A 19,836-nucleotide genomic window follows, 5' to 3' on the forward strand; every position below is an offset into this window, starting at 1 on the left:
GATTCAGAGGGACCCAATACAAATTCAATTCTAAAGTTGCTTCTGAATCACACAGTCTGACAGTTGAGGGCCGAAAGTTCTGTTTGAGATGTTAAATATCAAGGGGAGCTACTGGGGGAAATAAACCTAGATGAGAGATGAAACATTAACATTTTAACCCCCTTTCCACTTGATTATTATTTCCTCTGAACTTTGAAGTCTTCTATTTTCAATCTTAAAATTGTAATGTTGTTGAAGGTAAAATTAATTTACCTCTTCTACTTCTATCCTTTTAGCTGACTGATCCAGAGACAACTTCAGATTTGCTCTCACTGCCTCTGTCTGATTATCTTAACAGAACTATCTGGAGCATCTATTTCTAAACATTATATTTAAATATTTTCATTTGTCATCAACTTATGAAGTTTTCTACTTTTTCCTCACCTGGAAGTTTTGGATAACCTCAGTTCAGCCAAAGTTATCAGAAACAACTTTATATTCACATGGCTGTTGTCAAGGGGACTAGACACTACAATCCCACTTGATTAATAAAACAATGTATTTGGGCGGGGTATGCTTTTATTTCTCTTAGGTATATGCCTAGGACTGGAATTATTATTATACCGTGTCACTGTATGTTCAACTATGTGAGGAACTGCCAAACTGTTTTCTAAAGCAGATGCATCATTTTACATTCCCACCAGCAGTGTATGAGGGTTCCCATCTTTCTACATCCTTGCAAACATCTCTTAATTTTTATCATAGATATCTTAATGGGTATGAAGTGGTATCTCGTTGTATTTTTTATTAAAGTATAGTTGGCAACAATATTATGTTACAGGTGTACAACACAGTGATTTGACATTTCTGTATCTTATGATGTGATCACCATACTTAGTCTAGTAACCATTTGTCACCGTGCAGTTATCACACTATTATTGACTAGATTCCCGTTGCAATCTTTCTACTGCTATCCAATCTAGCTTTTAAATCTACTTCTCCATGATAATAGTTTTCACTGCCATGAACTATCATCTTTGTGAACACTTATCGGAAAAGGGGGGTAGTAGGAACAATGGGACAGAGAGAAGTTGTTTGAACTTAGTTGAGGTTGTCTTAAACCAAAGACCCTAAACCTTACTTTGGTCATACATACACACACAGAAAATTTTACCATTTCAGAGGATTTCCAGAGACTCTGAAATATATTCATATACCCTAGTTAAGAATTCCTACCCACAGAAAAAGCAGAGAACCCTATGATTTCACTGATATGCGGTATATAAACCAAAAACAACAAAAGAACAAGACAAACAAATGAGAAAGAAAAACTCATAGACACAGACAATAGTTTAGTGGTTACCAGAGGGTAAGAGGGGTGGGGAGTGGTGGATGAGGGTAAAGGGGATCCAATATATGGTGATGGAAGGAGAACGGACTCTGGGTGGTTAACACACAATGGGATTTATAGATGACGTAATACAGAATTGTGCACCTGAATTCTATGTAATTTTACTAACAATTGTCACCCCAATAAACTTTAATTTAAAAAAAATAATTCCAACTTTAAATTGGGTCCCATCTTTACAGAATTATCAAATGAGTGAACCTGTATGTGCTACTGCGTTACCTTATCAAACTGGGCTACAGGTTACGAATTAATGCAAAGTCTATTACTGAGGTTTATTATAGTTTCAGTATTTGCATACTCCTCCACCGGATTACCTGAGGCTTTGGAGAAGTTGGTTGAACAGTAGAATGGTTGTTGCTAAGGATATCGGAGAGATGGGTTATTTACACAGCAAGTACTATGTAAAATCCTCTCTTCAGACAAAGGGGCCAAATGTTTCTCATCAAATTCAAGAAGTTTTAAGATGACAACTGTTTGTCATCTTCTGTTATTTTTAGTGAAGTTGACATTGGTTTTTAAATGTCAGAAATGGGTTTTTAAAGAGAGTTTTCTATCATAAGCATCATATTCCTTTTTATTCTTATTTTCTCTCTGAGAGAAGTGGACCACTTGCCATGCTAACTGCTCTGGAGTAGTGGCGTAGAGGTAAATTTTAGGGATTTTAAAAAATATATGGTATTTTTCCCATTTTTATGTATCTACAGTTGACAAACATGAAAACTAACTAATTTCCAAATCAAAGGCCTCTAGTAGAAATGTTCAAATTAAAAGCCAAAAAGTACAGCATAGAGAATATAGTCAATAATCTTGCAAGACCTATGTATGGTGTCAGGTGGGGACTAGACTTATGGAGGGATCACTGCAGAAATTATATAAATGTCTAACCACTGTGCTGTACACCTGAAATTAATATAAAATAATATTGAGTGTCAGCTGTAACTGAAAAATACATAATTTTAAAAAATAAGTAAAATTGGAAATAAAATCAAACATTTGAATTTACTTCTTGGCTATAACACCCAGCTGTCCTTCCTCCCACACCTCAGCAAAACCACCACCAATTCCTTTCTAGAGCACTAATGGCATTGATCATACTTAGGCCTCCCTTGTCAGCATCCAGACATCATTAGTTCAATCTAAGTCATTTCATGTTACAGTTCCAGTTGCAGGAAATGACCCACCATCTTCTTCACTGCATTACAGTTGGCAAGGCACCTACCAGAAATTCACAGGGTAGGTAATGAGACATGAAGAGCATAATGGCTTGACAGAAGAGCTAAGCATACATCTTGGGTCTGCCAATTAGTGAAGATATTAAGGAAATGTACAATTCTAGGACGAATTCTTTTTTCATCCTCTCTAACTTACCAGTATGTACAGTACTGGGAAGTAAAGAGTAGAGGAAGGCAACAACAGAAAGGAAAGCCACATAAATGAGAACTCCCTAGAACTACAAGTGAACTCAACAAAACGCAAACTATAGTGGGCCAAAGAACTGACTCCCATTTCGGTTTTATCTGTGGCTACAAGCAATCTACCAACTGAGAAGTTTGGAAATTAGGGAACAGTTTCAATGTACTGAGGGATAAATTTATATAAAGAATATTATTAAAATATTTTCCAAGAGTTGTGTGTGCTTCATTGTTGAATTTTGTGCCAACAGTCAAGAAATAACCAAATAAATAAGACTGAAGTATTTCCTTTTTACTACACCCAGTTCCAAAAATTATAAAGCATCTTTAACACAATTTTCTCTATTATTCCTCAAGTGAATTGCTAATTCAGGTAGAAAGTCAAAACATAACTGTACTATTACACAAGAGAATTAATTTTCCTTCAATAGCTTAGTCTGTTCCAAAGTATTTCTGTCCAAAATGTGTAGGTGCAACAGGATGGAGTTCAGTAGTTAAAATTGTGATCTCTGGAAACTCTTGAATGATTGATTTGGCACCTTCAAAAAAAGAAGAGGAGGAGAAGGGGAGGTGATTAGAAAGCACAAATTGGTAAGTACAAGATTGTCATGGGGATATGAAAGTCAGTTTGGGGAATACAATCAATAATGTTATAAAGATTTTGTAGGGTGTCCGGTGGGCATTTGTCTTATTAGAGAGACCACTCCATGGACAGTGTAGATAGCTGACCACTGTGCCGTACACCTAAAGCTGAATAATATTGCATGTCAAGTATAATTTAATATGTACACAGTCACAGGACATGGAGTACAGTACAGGGTATAGAGTCAATGGAATTGTAACAGCTCTGCACAATGTCAGAGGGGCAATAAATTGGGGGAGGGGGTTATCCCTTTGTGAGGGGTGTAAATGTCTAACTATTACATTGTTTTGTATACCTGAAACTAATAAAAATATAAATGAAGAAGAGGAGGAAAACATTATACTCATTGCAGGATTTTTTGGTAACAGTAATTGGAGTTCATGAATTTTATAGTCAGTCACTAGACTCCATATTGACAGAGGACAGAGAGCAGTGACCTTTGGATACCTAGTCAGACTTCGTTAATCTCTCCTTACTTTTTTTAATGTCTAATATCTGAAAAGCTCTGACAGTAGTCAGACTACACCCTTCCCACTCACTAATAAATTCTTACAATTAAAATGTTTTACATCCCAGAGTTGAAAAAAAATCAGTTACAGCAACTTTTGCCCTGAAGAGTCTTTCATTCTGTTTTATTTTAAAGGCAGGTGGAATAGAGAGAATACAGTTCTTTCTGAAAACGATCATACATAAGATGACGGTCTCTCAACTGGAACACAGGTGCAGGGACTTCTTGGTATGTCACATAGATTTTTTGATGTCATTAAATATTTTTCAAAAACATGATTTAACAGTTACATAATATTACATCTTTTGAATATATATTTGTTTAAGCATTTCCTTATTGTAAGTCATTTACATACGTTTGAATTTTTTCTTACTCTAAATATAACTCTACAATGATTATCTTAAAAACTAAATTTCTATATGCACCTATGATTATTTTATTAGGATACTTGAACAGTTGTCCTAGATTGCGTGGCCAAAAAGTGGGGTCTGGAGCTGGCCCGCTGGCTAGGTGGTTGGAGCTCTGTGCTCCTAACACTGACGTCGCTGGTTCGATTCCCACGTGGGCTAGTGAGCTGTACCCTCTACATCTAAGACTGTGAACAATGGCTCTCCCTGGAGCTGGGCTGCCGTGAGCTGCTGCAGGCTCCCGCAGGCTACCGTGTGCACCGCCATGCACCGCCGTGAGCAGCCAGTGGCCAGCATGAGTGGCCGACCGACAACCAGTGACTGACTGCCTCAGCCAGGGGGAGCGCAAGGCTCATAATACCAGCGGGCCAGGGAGCCGTGTCCTACACAGCTAGACTGAGAAACAAACTAGACTGAGAAACAACAACTTGAACCGGAGTTGGGGGGGAGGCGGAAAAAGGGGAAGAAACAAACAAACAAACAAAAAAATGGGGTCTGAAATTCGGCTTACCTGCCTCAGGAAATGGCAAACACTCAGTTCTATCACCAGGCTGTTTGAGCACAAGTCTAACTTAAGAAACAATAAAGTACTGTTCCCCTTCCCCAATAAAAATAAAAAAGAAAGAAAGAAAAAGGAAGAAAGAAAGAGAAAGAAAGAAAAAGAAACTTCTGCTCTTTGCTTCACAGTGTGAAGCTTACTTCAGTAAGACCCCCCAGGGCTAGCTAGAACCTCTCGTTTCTTGCTGTTTGGAGAAATAGGGACCTTTCAGCCATTTGCAGGCTCCACCCAGGAAAATACGGCCATCAGGAAAACAATTGCAACCTCCTTCCTTGGGCTTATGTCATACTCTCCCATTTGAATGTAAACATGAGAATCGTGGAAAATATTATCACTAAGCGTAGAGATTACAAATACAAGTTGTAACTCCCAAAATTTGCTTTAGATTTAATGTGGAAGCAAATAAGCTTTCCGTCAGAATGAGAGGCTGGACAGATGGACATGCAGGGCCTCAGGCGGAACTTACCATGAGGCGTGGAGAACAGACTGAGAACGATGATAACATTGGGCTGAACTCCATGTTCTATGAGAACCTTCACAGCTTCAATCACAGTGTTTCCAGTGCCTGAAACAAAACGCATTGCCAACTTAACATTTATCTCAAAATGTCTTCAATGTTTCTCTGAAGTAAAGGCAGCTTAGTATCTAGCATAAGACACCACTCGGCAAAGCTTCATTTGAAGGTACCTGTTCTTTACCAGAGGCGTTAGTTTCAGTAAATGGACACGACACACACATTTTTCAGTTTTCTAATGCACAACAAGTACTAAATTCATTCAGTATGAGAGACATCAAATTTAATACCCACCCTCCAGCCCTAACCCCAGGAGGCCATGCCATGTGTGATCTGAGTAAGCTTAGAAAACCAAATAAGACAAAAAAGTATTTTGTCCAGAGGGAACAAATCCTTGAGATAATCATGGCTATACTCACTGGGCTAGACAGGGGACACGTTTCAATCTATGTTCAGTGTTCTATAAGTTGTCTCATTCGATCCTTTGCTTCAATGTATTCATTTTAAGAAACAATCTCTTTGGTGCTAATAAAATTTGACTCTTATCACACAGTGAAAATTGTCCAGTGAACTGCCCAGAGCAAGTCCAGATCCAACAGAGAAAAACACATTTAGAAATAATTTTTGCCTTGATACAAAGGCAAGCTTTAAGTGGAATTTAAACCCTAACCAAAGGTTACAGATCCAACTCAAGCCACTCACTGAGAATCGGATACATCAGAAGGACTTTTCTCCTGTAAATGTCTGGAGGGAACTTGGCATAATATACTTTGGCTCTTTGAGTCTCCTCATCACTCTGAATCAGGATCTTTCCAATCCGTATGGATCGACAGCAGTCTCGTAAACCTTGTTCCATTGCTTCACCTTGAAGAAAGAAATAAAAAAGAAGGAAAAAACAGTTACAGGGAGATGGAGTGAAGTCCAAGAATAGGTCAAAGCAGTGTTTGTGAGTGTAACAGAAAAACTGTACTGATGAAACTATACTATGTAACTGTTTTTAATGAATCCATATTGAAAACCACTGCGCTCATGTGATCTAATTAAATTGTGACCTTAAAATGTAGGAGGTGTAGACGTGGTAGTTGGGAAGCTGAAATGAAACTTATCTGTAAAACAAAGAAAATAGGATGATGATTCTTTAGTTCTGATAAGTTCATATTTTATACTCAGTGCAGGTCAATGAAACTAGGATAAGCTACTTTAATTGTGGCTTGCAAGTTTTAGAGCTATCATGCTTCCATGATTACAGGAAATAAAGTGTTTTGTTAAGCTGCTCCCTGATTTTTTCCAATATCATTGAACATTTTACTCCTATTATTTTAAGGGAGCCTTTAAAACACCTAAACTTGTTATTTTCATCTGAAAAACTATAAAAGGTGTATGTAAGAATGGGGCTACAGGCCAAAGGATCTCCTTTTAGATCAAGGTGGCATCAGGAAACATCACTTAGCCTCAGCAATGACTTCAGTTGCAGAGGTTTTGCTGGCAAATAGTGAAAAAATAGTGTATTAATTCCCTCTCCCCCCAGAGAACCACAACCAATAGCATTCCCCTCCACCGTGGGTTTCTGAACATGGAGCTATTTTTGAGTGTGAATTCTTTTAAGGAAGCGTTTACCAAAGTCAATCATTCTCATACCACCTTCAAGCCACATGTCTTCACTCATATGCGGGATATAAAACTGAAAGCAACAAAGGAACAAGACAAACAAATGAAGAAACAAAAACTCATAGACACAGACAACAGTTTAGTGGTTACCAGTGGGTAAGGGGGGTGGGGGGAGAGAGGTGAGGGTAAGGGGGATCAAGTATATGGTGATAGAAGGAGAACTGACTCTGGGTGGTGAACTCACAATGGGATTTATAGATGATGTAATACAGAATTGTATACCTGAAACCTGTATCATTTTACTAACCAATGTCACCCCAATAAATTTAATAAAAAATAAAGAGTTCTGCTTGTACTATTATTTACTTAATATTTTTTCTTTAACTGTTTTCATTTATATTTACTTTAAGAGGAAACCTTATGCCACTACTATAAATGTAAAAAGCTCCTAATATATATGAAATTTGACCACTAAGCTCTTAAGGTTAAAAACAACCCTGTCTCTGCATCACTCCAAAGTCATCATTGTTTGAGAGCTACCTTTTAATACAAAGGGAGTTTAAATCTCCTATTATACTTGAGGTATTCAATTATTCACACACAAAACTTCACAGCCAGAAGAAGAAAAAAGAATGTTTATATGTTTTTAAAAATAATAATCCGACTGTTTCCAGTGTAAGTGGGACTTCTACTGTCTCTTGGATCTTGCACAAAAAAAGAATTAATTAAATTACTGAATGGAAATAATCATCCCCATGTAACAGGTATAGGTTCTAGTTACAGACATATGATTTGGCTGCACAAATACAGAATTGTACACCTGAAATTATGTAATTTCATTAACAATTGTCACCCCAATAAATAAATTTAAAAAAAAAGGTTGGTTTTGAAGGGTAATCAGTTGGACTCAAACACAAACACAACATTTATAAGACCAGCCATTGGAAATACCTGAAGTTACTGACAATTTACTGCTTTTGCCTATATGGTCACATACCCATCAAATATAAAACTAGGTTACTATGGCAGATGCAGTCAGCAACACACAGGCCGGGATTCCAAGGCACCAGGAGGGTGGGCAAAACAGGTGGTGAGATGTAAGCTAAATCTGCAGTGATGACACACAAGACCACCTCTGCTGGCAAACAGCTGAGGGTTTCTACGCAGAGACAAAATCACACATATGCAGACCTACCGCTTCTCATTATGCTGACCCCACAATTTCCCTTCTCAAATTTCACTCCTTCATACTTGTACCCTGTTGAGAAACAAAACCAAAGAATTTATCTTTCATCATTGGAGCAACCTACTTATTTTATCAAGTGTCTATGGCTTAAAGCAATCCTTGTCCAGACATATTGCATAACGTCTTAGGTTCCCTGTGAAAGTAATCAGAAGAGTCAAGATTTTTCCATAGTTATTTCTTAATTCTTCGTAAGAAACTTGTAGGCTTCATCAAGTGTGAATAGGACATATGATACTATGATATTCACAAACACACTCCTCAAACTGAATTCAGAGCAGAATGCTATAAACCTCATCAGTTCAAACTGGCCCCACTGCGAGCCCCCATTCTGCCTTAAAAAGCAGGTGACAGACACTGAAGTCATTACCAAGATATGTTCAACCCTTGGTCTCATCCTGAATTTGTATCAATTATGATGCAGTAAGCTCAGCCCTCAATTTGCATAATGTCAGCCTTTGAATACAACAGCTTCCATTATTTACTAAAGAACTAAATCAGAATTTCAGATTCCTGAAATAGTGCGCTTGGTTGCTTTCTACTTGAGTAGAACAAAGCACCTTCTCCAATTCGCATTGTTTCTAGTTTTCTTTTTCTTTTTTACTTCTCATCCTTTTACCTGGAGTTTCAATGCCAAACCAGTCCAACCACTTATTAACACCAGCAGCTTCCCCACAGGGCTAAGATAAGCTGCCAGCAATTCTTAACTCTGCTCCCAATGGGCCTTCATCAAAGCAACACCTGCACCCTGAAGAATATTTTTTAATCTTTAAGTTGAATTGACAAGAAGCCATTAAGAAAAAGTCAGCCACACAGATTTCTTCACTAAATGTGTCCAGGTTTACTAACTTGTTTAAAAAAGCAGCTCTGGGGTGGCCGGATGGCTCAGTTGGTTGGAGCGCGGGCTCTTAACAACAAGGTTGACGGTTCAATTCCTACATGGGATAGTGGGCCGTGCCCCCTACAACTAAAGATTGAAAACGGCAATTGGACTGGGAGCTGAGCTGCATCCTCTACAACTAGATCGAAGGACAACGACTTAGAGCTGATGGGCCCTGGAGAAACACACTGCTCCCCAATATTCCCCAATAAAAAAGAAGAGCAGCTCCACCTAGACTCGTCACTCTGCATACTCAGACTGCTTTCTTTCCATTTCCCCCCAGTTCTATCTCAGAATTTTTATTAGGAAAGTAGGAGAGTAACAGCCATGGTTACCTGTTGGAGTGGTCACCATGCATTCCTTATATGGTAGTTGATTCAATCCCTCTTCCACAACAAGTCTGATCTAGAAAGTCAAAGAAAGAGGAAATTGAAAATCTGCTAAGAATCTCCTGTTCCCTCTTAGCCTCCAGAGCTGAACACTAGGTAAGATTCAGTAACACACTAGGCAAGTATGCAGATAGATCCAAATGCCAGGCTGCTAGGTATCCAACCGTGGTTAGGCACATGACTGCCAACCAAAGCCTCCAGTATGCCTTCTGATTCTCATTCGGTCGGTCCATACTCTATTAAGAGAGATTCACAACTACAGCAAGTGACAAGAGTCATGGTAGACACCCTTGGAAGTAATAAACTTCTGGTTACTCTGGACATAGCACCCAGGGGGAACTTGTCAGCCTTGCTCGGTGCTTTGAAACTGTTAAGTTAGATTCTTCTTAAGAAAGTCCATCATCATGCAAATAAACCCTGAAACTTTTTAGGAGGAAATAAATGAGTGGGTGGGGCTGAACCCATTTATGGAGCTTCAAGGAGGAACCAGTTGAACTGGGGCTTCTCAGCTAAAAAAATAATAATAATTAAAAAAAAGGCTCACACTGATCTTAATATGTGATACAGAGGACAGAGTCCCTGGAAACTACTAGAAACAGCCTTTACAAAGCACATGTGATATTCCTTAGGACAGGGACCTGGAGCCTACAAAAGTAAAGGCAGTGCTGGATCTGCAATGCAAATGTGTCCAATCAATATTACATTAGTGAATGAGAATGAGGAACAGCAGGGACAAAGGGCAGGATGCTGTGCTGTCATCACAACACAATACCCTGTTGCCATTAAAGTGATCAATGCTAAATAGGTTGACACTTCATCTGCCAGCAGCACTAGAGTGAATGGTACAGGAACCTCGATATACTGCTGTGGGCACCCGCACTCACCTCTAACCTCAACCTTCTGTAGAGGTTAATGTTTCTTTTCATTTTTAATTTATTAGGGTGACAATTGTTAGTGAAATTACATAGATTTCAGGTGTACAATTCTGTGTGACATCATCTATAAATCCCATTGTGTGTTCACCACCCAGAGTCAGTTATCCTTCCATCACCATATATTTGATCCCCCTTACCCTCATCTCCCTCCCCCCACACCCCTTACCCTCTGGTAACCACTAAACTATTGTCTGTGTCTATGAGTTTTTGTTCCTCATTTGTTTGTCTGGTTCTTTTGTTGTTTTTGGTTTATATACCACATATCAGTGAAATCATAGGGTTCTCTGCTTTTGCTGTCTGACTTATTTCGCTTAGCATCACACTCTCAAGAACCATCCATGTTGTCACAAATGTTCCTATATCATCTTTTCTTACCGCCGAATAGTATTCCATTGTATATATATACCACAACTTCTTTATCCATTCATCTATCGAAGGACATTTTAGTTGTTTCCATGTCTTGGCCACCGTAAACAAAGCTGCAATGAACATTGGAGCACACGTGCCTTTATAAATAAATGTTTTCAGATTTTTTGGGTAGATACCCAGGAGAGGGATTGCTGGGTCATATGGCAATTCAATTCGTAATTTTTTGAGGAACCTCCACACTGCCTTCCATAGTGGCTGCACCAGCCTGCATTCCCACCAACAGTGTATGAGGGTTCCTTTTTCTCCACAGCTTCTCCAACACTTGTTACTATTTGTCTTGTTGATGACAGCCATTCTGACTGGGGTGAGGTGATATCTCATGGTGGTTTTTATTTGCATTTCTCTGATGATTAGTGATGTTGAGCATTTTTTCATAGGTCTATTTGCCATTTATATGTCCTCTTTGGAGAAATGTCTCTTCAGATCCTCTGTTCATTTTTCAATTGGGTTGTATGTTTTTTTTGTTGTTGAGTTTCATGAGTTCCTTGTATATTTTGAATATTAGCCCCTTATCGAAGGCACTGTTTGCAAAAATCTTCTCCCATTCACTTGGTTGCCTCTTTATTTTGTCGATGGTTTCTTTTGCCGTGCAGAAGCTTTTAAGTTTCATATAGTCCCATTGTTTATTTTAGCTTTTACTTCCATTGCCTTTGGAGTCAAATTCATAAAATGCTCTTTGAACCCAAGGTCCATAAGTTTAGTACCTATGTTTTCTTCAATGCAGTTTATTGCATCAGGTCTTATGCTTAAGTCTTTGATCCATTTTGGATTAATTTTGGTACATGGTGACAGATAACAGTCCAGTTCATTCTTTTGCACGTGGCTATCCAATTCTCCCAGCACCATTTATTGAAGAGGCTTTTCTTCCATTGTATGTTTTTAGCTTCTTTGTCAAAAATTATCTGTCCATATTTATGGGGTTTTATTTCTAGGTTCTCAATTCTATTCCATTGGTCTATGTGTCTGTGTTTCTGCCAATACCATGCTGTTTTGATTATTGTAGCCCTGTAGTACAAACTAAAGTCAGGCAGTGTGATACCTCCAGTATTGTTCTCTTTTCTTAAGATTGCTTTGGCTATTCGGGGTCTTTTGTGGTTCCAAACAAATCTGATGATGTTTTGTTCTATTTCTTTAAAAAATGCCATTGGGATTTTGATGGGGATTGCATTAAATCTGTATATTGCTTTGGATAATATGGCCATTTTAATTATGTTGATTTTTCCAATCCATGAGCATGGAATGTCTTTCCATTTCTTTGTGTCTTCTTCAATTTCTTTCAAAAATGTCTTATAGTTTTCAGCACATAGGTCCTTCACATCCTTAGTTAAGTATATTCTTAGGTATTTTATTCTTTTTGCTGCAATTGTAAAAGGAATTGTTTGTTGTATTTCTTTTTCTGAGATTTCATTGTTAGTATATAGAAATGCAGTGGACTTTTGTATGTTGATTTTGTAGCCGGCAACTTTACAAGATTCCTTGATTGTTTCTAACAGCTTTTTGGTGGAGTCTTTAGCGTTTTCTATATATAGCATCATGTCATCTGCAAAGAGTGAGAATTTAACTTCTTCATTCCCAATTTGGATGCCTTTTATTTCTTTCTCTTGCCTGATTGCTCTGGCAAGGACTTCCAACACTATGTTGAAAAGCAGAGTTGATAGGGGACAGCTCTGTCGTGTTCCTGAATGTAGAGCAAAGGGCTTCAGTTTTTCACCATTAATTATGAGATTAGCTGAGGGCTTGTCATAGATGGCCTTTATTATGTGAAGGTATTTTCCTTCTATACCTATTTTATTAAGTGTTTTAATCATAAATGGATGTTGTATCTTGTCAAATGCTTTTTCTGCATCAATTGATAGAATCATATGATTTTTGTCCTTTATTTTGTTTATGTGATGTATCACATTGATGGATTTGCAGATGTTGAACCATCCTTGTGCCCCGGGAATGAATCCCACTTAGTCGTGATCAATAATCTTTTTAATGCATTGTTGTATTCGATTTGCTAGAATTTTGTTTAGGAGTTTCTATCTGTATTCATCAGAGATATTGGTCTGTAGTTTTCTTTTTTTGTGTTGTCCTTACCAGGTTTTGGTATCAGGGTAATGTTGGCCTCATAAAATTACTTAGGGAGTACTGTCTCTTCTTCAATTTTTTGGAAGAGTCTGAGCAGGATTGGTATTACATCCTCTTTGAAGGTTTGGTAGAATTCACTAGTGAAGCCATCTGGTCCCAGACTTTTGCTTTTGGGAAGGTTTTGGACGACTGATTCAGTTTCGTTGCTGGTGATCTGTTTAGATTTGTCTGTTTAGATTTTCCAGTTCTTCACAGTTCAGCGTTGGAAGGCTATATGTTTCTAAGAACTTGTCCATTTCTTCTAGGTTATTGAATTTGGTGGCATATAGTCCTTCGTAGTATTCTTGCATGATCCTTTGTATTTCTGTGGTGTCCATGATAACTTCCCCATTTTCATTTCTCATTTTGTTAATTAGTGTCTTCCCTCTTCTTATCTTAGTGAGTCTAGCCAAGGGTTTGTCAATTTCGTTAATCTTTTCAAAGAACAAGCTCTTTGTCACATTAATTTTTTCTATTGTCTTTTTGTTCTCTATTTCATTTAGTTCTGCTCTGATTTTTGTTATTTCCTTTCTTCTGCTGACCTTGGGTTTCATTTGTTCTTCTTTTTCTAGTTCTTTAAGGTGTAACATGAGGTTATTTATTTGGGATTTTTCTTGTTTCTTGAGATAGGCCTATAACGATATAAATTTCCCTCTTAAAACTGCCTTTGCTGCATCCCAAAAATTTTGGTAGGATGTATTTTCACTGTCATTTGTTTCTATGTATCTTTTGATCTCTCCTCTAATTTCTTCTTTGACCCAGTCGTTCTTTAAAAGTATGTGGTTTAGTCTCCATGTATTTGTGATTTTTCCTGGTTTTCGTTTGCAGTTGATATCCAATTTCAAAGCCTTGTGATTAGAGAATATGTTTGTTGGATTTCAATCTTCTTAAATTTGCTGAAGCTGATTTTATGTCCCAATATATGGTCTATCCTTGAGAATGTTCCATGTACACTAGAAAAGAATGTATAGTCTGATGTTTTAGGATGAAGTGCTCTATATATGTCAATTATGTCCATTTCATCTAATGTGTCATTTAGGGCTGCTATTTCGTTATTTATTTTCTGTTGGATGATTTATCCATAGCTGTCAATGATGTCTTTAAGTCCCCTAATACAATTGTGTTTTGGTCAATTTCTCCCTTTAGTTCTGTTAGTAGTTGCTTGGTATATTTTGGTGCTACCTGATTGGGGGCATAAATATTGATGACTGTTATGTCTTCTTGTTGTATAGTCCCCTTAACCATTATGAAATGTCCATCTTTGTCTCTTGTTATCTTTTTCATTATGAAGTCTGTTTCATCTGATATAAATATGGCTACACCTGATTTCTCTGGGTACCATTTGCTTGGAATGTCAATTTCCACCCTTTCACTTTGTGTCTATGCTTGTCCTTGTAGCTGAGATGTGTCTCTTGGAGACAGTATATGGTTGGGTTTAGTTTTTTGATCCAATCTGCTACTCTGTGCCTTTTTATTGGTGAGTTTAGTCCATTTACATTTAGGGTGGTTATTGATATGTGAGGATTTCCTGTCATTCTATCTTTAGTTTTCTGGTGAGGCTGTGTCTTCATTGTTTCTTTGCCTTTTTGTTGTTTTCTATTATTTCTGTGTGGTGGTATTCTATGATGTTTCCCTCTGTTTCTTCTTCTTCTTTTTTTTTTAATTAAATTTATTGGGGTGACAATTGTTAGTAAATTTATATAGATTTCAGGTGTACAATTCTGTATTACATCGTCTGTAAATCCCATTGTGTGGTCACCACCCAGAGTCAGTTCTCCTTCCATCACCATATATTTGATCCCCTTTACCCTCATCACCCACCCCCCACCCCCTTATCCTCTGGTAACCACTAAATTATTGTCTGTGTCTATGAGTTTTTCTTTCTCATTTGTTTTTCTTGTTCTTTTTGGTTTATATATCACATATCAGTGAAATCATAGGGTTCTCTGCTTTTTCTGTCTGACTTATTTCACTTAGCATTATACTCTCAAGATCCATCCATGTTGTCACAAATGCTCCTATATCATCTTTCCTTAACGCCGAATAGTATTCCATTGTGTATATGTACCACAACTTCTTTATCCATTCATCTATCGAAGGACATTTTGGTTGTTTCCATGTCTTGGCCACCGTAAACAAAGCTGCAATGAACATTGGAGTACACATGTCTCTATAGTGTTTCTTCTTTTATTACAGTATATATTTCAGTTCTGGATTGTTTTTGAGTGGTTACACTTAAGTTTACGTAAAAGGAAGTTTCATATTTAGAGTACTCCATTTTCTTCTGCACACTTACTTTCTCCATTCCCATATTCTAGTTCAGGCCTTTACTCTCCCCCTTTTTATGTTTTGGTTGCCACAAATTGTCCCTATTGATGGTGGTCGAATAGCCTCCTTCAGTATTTCTTGTAGTGCAGGTCGTGTATTAGAAAATTCCCTCAGCTTCTGTATGTCTGGAAAGGTCTTTATTTCTCCTTCATATCTAAAGGATATCTTTGCTGGATATATTTTCTTGGATCATAATTTCTCTTTTTCATTAGTTTGAATATTTGGTTCCACTCCCTCCTGGCTTGTAGAGTTTCTGCTGAAAAATGTGATGATAATCTAATGGGCTTTCCTTTGTAGGTTACCGTCTTCTTTTCCCAGGCTGCCTTGAGGATTCTTTCTTTGTCGTTGACTTTAGACAAGTTCAATACAATGTGCCTTGCAGAAGGCCTGTTGAGATTGAGGTAATTAGGTGTTCTATTTGCTTCTTGGATTCGAGGATCCAGTTCTGTCCACAAGTTTGGGAAGTTCTCATCGACAATTTGTTTGAATATATTCTCTGTTCCCTTCTCTCTTTCTTCTTCTTCTGGTATGCCCATTATTCTTACATTGCTCTTTTTGATGGAGTCAGCAAGTTCTTGTAAAGTTCTTTCATTTCTTTTAAGTCTCAAGTCTCTTCTTCCATCTGTGTAATTTCCAGGTTTCTATCTTCGATATCACTGATTCTTTTCTCCATCTGGTCAACTCTACTATCTAAGCTGGTTATTTCATTCTTAATTTGTTCTATTGAGTTCTTAATCTCCAGAAATTCTATTTGGTTCTCTTCTAAAATTTCAATCTCTTTCGTAAAATGCCCATGTTGTTCTTTGATTGTGTTTCTGAGTTCATTAAACTGCCTTTCTGTGTTTTCTTGCATCTCGTTGAGTTTTTTAGAACTGCAATCTTGAATTCTCTGTCATTTAAGTCTCATATTTCCATATCTTTAAGTTCCTTTTCTGGAGACCTTTCACTTTCTTTCTGAGCTGTCTTGTTGCCTTGGTTATTCATGGCAATTACTGATTTATTATTTGTCTTCTAGACAGCTACAGGAGTGGCTTCTGCAACAGGTTGATAGAAAGAGGTCTTTCTTTTGTTTTCCAGTACTTGTTGGTAGAATATTTTATTTTCTCTCTGACTGCAGCCTATTTTTCCTCTCTCACACAATAGCGCTATGTTTTCTCTGCATTATTCCAGCTTCTCACACAATGGGGGGATTCCCTGGGAGACAGGCTTCTCCTCTGTTAATAGTTCGCCTGGGTCAAAGGATGCAGTGTCCGTGTGGGTATGCGGAGAGCTTTTGAAGTTCCAAAGCTCTTCCTCCACCAGATTCAGAGCCCGTATGTTTCAGCAGTACTGTTTACAACTGCAGGGATACGCCCAGATAGGTGAGGCGGGGTGGGGGAGTGAGTTGTGAGAGGTGGCCCAGAGCAAAAGCAGCGACCACCACCACAGCCTGTCCTGCTTCCACAGCTCCCTCCATTTTGCCGGAACTAGTTGGGCTGCGAATCTGTGTCTGCAGTCCACAGTTCTCAGAACAGCAAATATTCTGTTCTTTTGATCTGACATTGCTACTGTTCCGCTTCTAGCACTGGGCAGGTGGGGGCGGGGCGAGCTCTGGGAGGGTAGGGAGGGGGCAGCTAGTCTCAGTGCCTAAGGCTTCCATTCTCTGCTCAGCGGTGAGGGCTTAAATCTCCGATTTCAGCCTTCTTCCCTCAGTCTTTTCTCCGAGGTCTCTGCCGTGCGCCTTGGGTTCAGCCATTTTATATGCTGCCCCCTCAGCCCTGTAGGCCATAAGCGGAGCCCTAGCAGTCCGAGTTCTTCCCTTTCCCACAGCTGCGGTAGTTCCGGGATGCAGCAAGCTCGGAGCACTGAGCCAGGTCTGCGTTCTGTGCCCCGCGCGGCTCCGTCACGGCACTTCTCCCTTCCCTCCTCCCCCCCTCGCGCGATTCTCCTACCTTTAGATGAATTTAGTAGTGGGCCTCTTTGTCTTGCCTGTCTGCTGTGCAGGGAGTCCTTTGTGGAGTTATTTTTGTTCAATTAGTTGTAAATTCCAGGGGAGCTTTACAGAGGCTCACCTCTCGCCACCATTTTGATGACAATTCGAGGTTGATGTTTCTCTTTTCTTTAGTTTTGTTATTTTATATAATTGCTCTTTAATTCAGTTAAGAGACTAAAGGAGAATAAATATGCAATTAAACTGTATTTTGTAAGAGGTTAATGTTTCTTAAGAGCAAATTGCAAGGGAAGAAGAGGATCCCTTTCCTCGAAGAGCCTAGATCTCCTCCAAGGGGACTAACACTCCTCTAAAGAGTCTTACTTCTTAATCTGACTGCCAGGGAAACAAATGCTGATAAATTAAGGGTTTAACTGTCAACTACAATGGGAACCATGTGCTAGAAGAGACAGTGCATTAGAAACCCTCAGCAGTGGAAACCTAAAAGCTCCATCACTCCACCCCCACCTCCCAATACCAGGACCTTCACAGCCAGCTGCAGAAAACATAGGGGCCCAATTATCACCCCGTCAGGTAAATTACACCTTGGGTCCTTATTATCTCATGTGACTAAGACATAATGCCTGCCCTTTCATGCAAGCATTTTACAACATTTATGAACTTAACTCCTAGTTTCTATAGAAAAAAGAAAGCAAAAGAAAGAGCAACCATTTTCTACCAGTGAACACCAAGACCTCTGTTTTCCCCACAGCAGCCATTGACACAAGTTCCTTCCTCCTTGAATCTGTTCCTTTGGTTTGATGACATTTATCAATGACAGAATGACCCATCACTCCAGGAATGTCAACTACATTTGTCTTGATGCAATCAAAGTTATGGCTGCCCTTACAAACTCGAATAATTGTAAATGGAAGCAGCATCTGAAGTAAGAATATTTAAAGCCAGAAGTAGAACAGGAGTTGTTTACATTCTTTTTTTTTTTTTGCCATTGTGCACTTTTATTTTTTTTATTTTTTTGTAAGTTCACATTTTAGTCAATAAAAATGTGTTGACTTCAACAATGCAGATAGTTTTAAAATCAAACAACAGATTTTACAGTGTGAAACACAAGTCTTCTGCCCCTATACTTCCACAGTCAAGATTTATACCCCAAAGAAGCAATAACTTTTAACTCTTTTGGTTTACTTTTACTTTCAAAATAATATGCTTATAATGTTTTCTCTTTTTTTGTTTATTAGTTTCAGGTGCACAAGACAAGGTAATATTTAGACGTTCATCATTTATATCCCTCACACTGTGGCACTGTGGATCCCCTCCCCCCACTCCCCCTTCCACTATCCCTCCGACATCGCACCGAGCCATCACATTATATATATAAAATTATAGTTGGCATTCATTATTGTTCAGCTTCAGGTGTACATTGCAGTGATCAGGCATCTACATCTTCCCTGAGGTGGTCTCCCAAATGGGACACGTGTCCATCAGATACCCTACAAAATCTTTATAACATTATTGATTACGTTCCCCAAATTATTTTTCAAAAACCCTGAGGCCATTTTGTGGTTACCGACTGTTTTCTAATCCCCTCACCTTTCCCCTTATCCCCACCCCCTCGCCCATCTAACAACCCTCAGTTTTTCCTCTTTGTCCCCAGAACTGTTTCTGATTAGTTCATTCACTTATTCTTTTCTTTAGATTCCACATATAAGTGAGATCATATGGTACTTGTCTTTCTCTTTCTGACTTATTTTGCTTAACATAATGTTCTCTAGATCCATCCATGTTGTTGCAAATGGTAAGATTTCTTTTTTCTTTATGGCTGCGTAATACTCCATTGTATAAATGTACCACAGCTTCTTAATCCAGTCATCTACCAATGGGCATTTTGGTTGTTTCCATGTCTTGGCTATTGTGTATAGTGCTGCAACATAGGAGTAACATATACATAGGAGTGCATAATAAACATAGGAGTGCATACAGATTTTTGAATTGGAGTTTTGGATTTCTCCGTATAGATACCTAGGAGTGGAATTACTGGATCACAGGTTAGTTCCATTTTCAGATTTCTGAGATACCTCCATACTGTTTGCCATAGAGGCTGCACCAATCTGCAATCCCACCAACAGTGCACAAGGGTTCCCTTTCCTCCACATCCGCGCCAGCACTTGTTGTTTGTTGATTTATTGATGATAGCCATTTTGACTGGGGTGAGGTGGAATCTCATTGTGGTTTTTATTTGCATTTCTCTGATGGTTAGTGAGGTTGAGCATTTCTTCATATGTCTGTTTGCCATCTGTATGTCCTTTTTAGAAAAATGTCTCTTCATGTTCTCTGCCCATTTTTTAATTGGGTTGTTTGTTTTTTTTGGAGTTGAGTTGAGTGAGTTTTTTTATACATTTGTGATATTAATCCTTTATCGGATATATCATTGGCAAATATCTTTTCCCATTCAGTAGGATCCCTTTTTGTTTTATTGATGGTTTCCTTTGCTGTGAAAAAACTTTTTAGTTTGATGTAATCCCACGTGTTTATTTTTTCTCTTACTTCCC

General features: G+C 38.4%; 1 protein-coding gene across 1 annotated transcript in view; it reads right to left on the minus strand.

Moving 5' to 3' along the window:
* Window positions 1-3,073: 3,073 nt before the first annotated feature.
* Window positions 3,074-19,836, minus strand: part of UPRT (uracil phosphoribosyltransferase homolog) — a 33,540-nt gene continuing 16,777 nt past the window's right edge. The window contains exons 4-8 of the mRNA XM_081041937.1: window positions 9,500-9,569; window positions 8,237-8,299; window positions 6,136-6,297; window positions 5,386-5,484; window positions 3,074-3,341 (exon numbers count right to left, since the gene is read on the minus strand). Coding sequence (XP_080898063.1) covers window positions 3,235-3,341; window positions 5,386-5,484; window positions 6,136-6,297; window positions 8,237-8,299; window positions 9,500-9,569 — 501 coding nt within the window. The 3' untranslated portion in view covers window positions 3,074-3,234. The remainder of the gene's footprint in view (window positions 3,342-5,385; window positions 5,485-6,135; window positions 6,298-8,236; window positions 8,300-9,499; window positions 9,570-19,836) is intronic.

This window comes from Rhinolophus hipposideros (genome assembly GCF_964194185.1).
Source record: "Rhinolophus hipposideros genome assembly, chromosome: X".
NCBI classification, from domain to species: Eukaryota; Metazoa; Chordata; class Mammalia; order Chiroptera; family Rhinolophidae; genus Rhinolophus; species Rhinolophus hipposideros.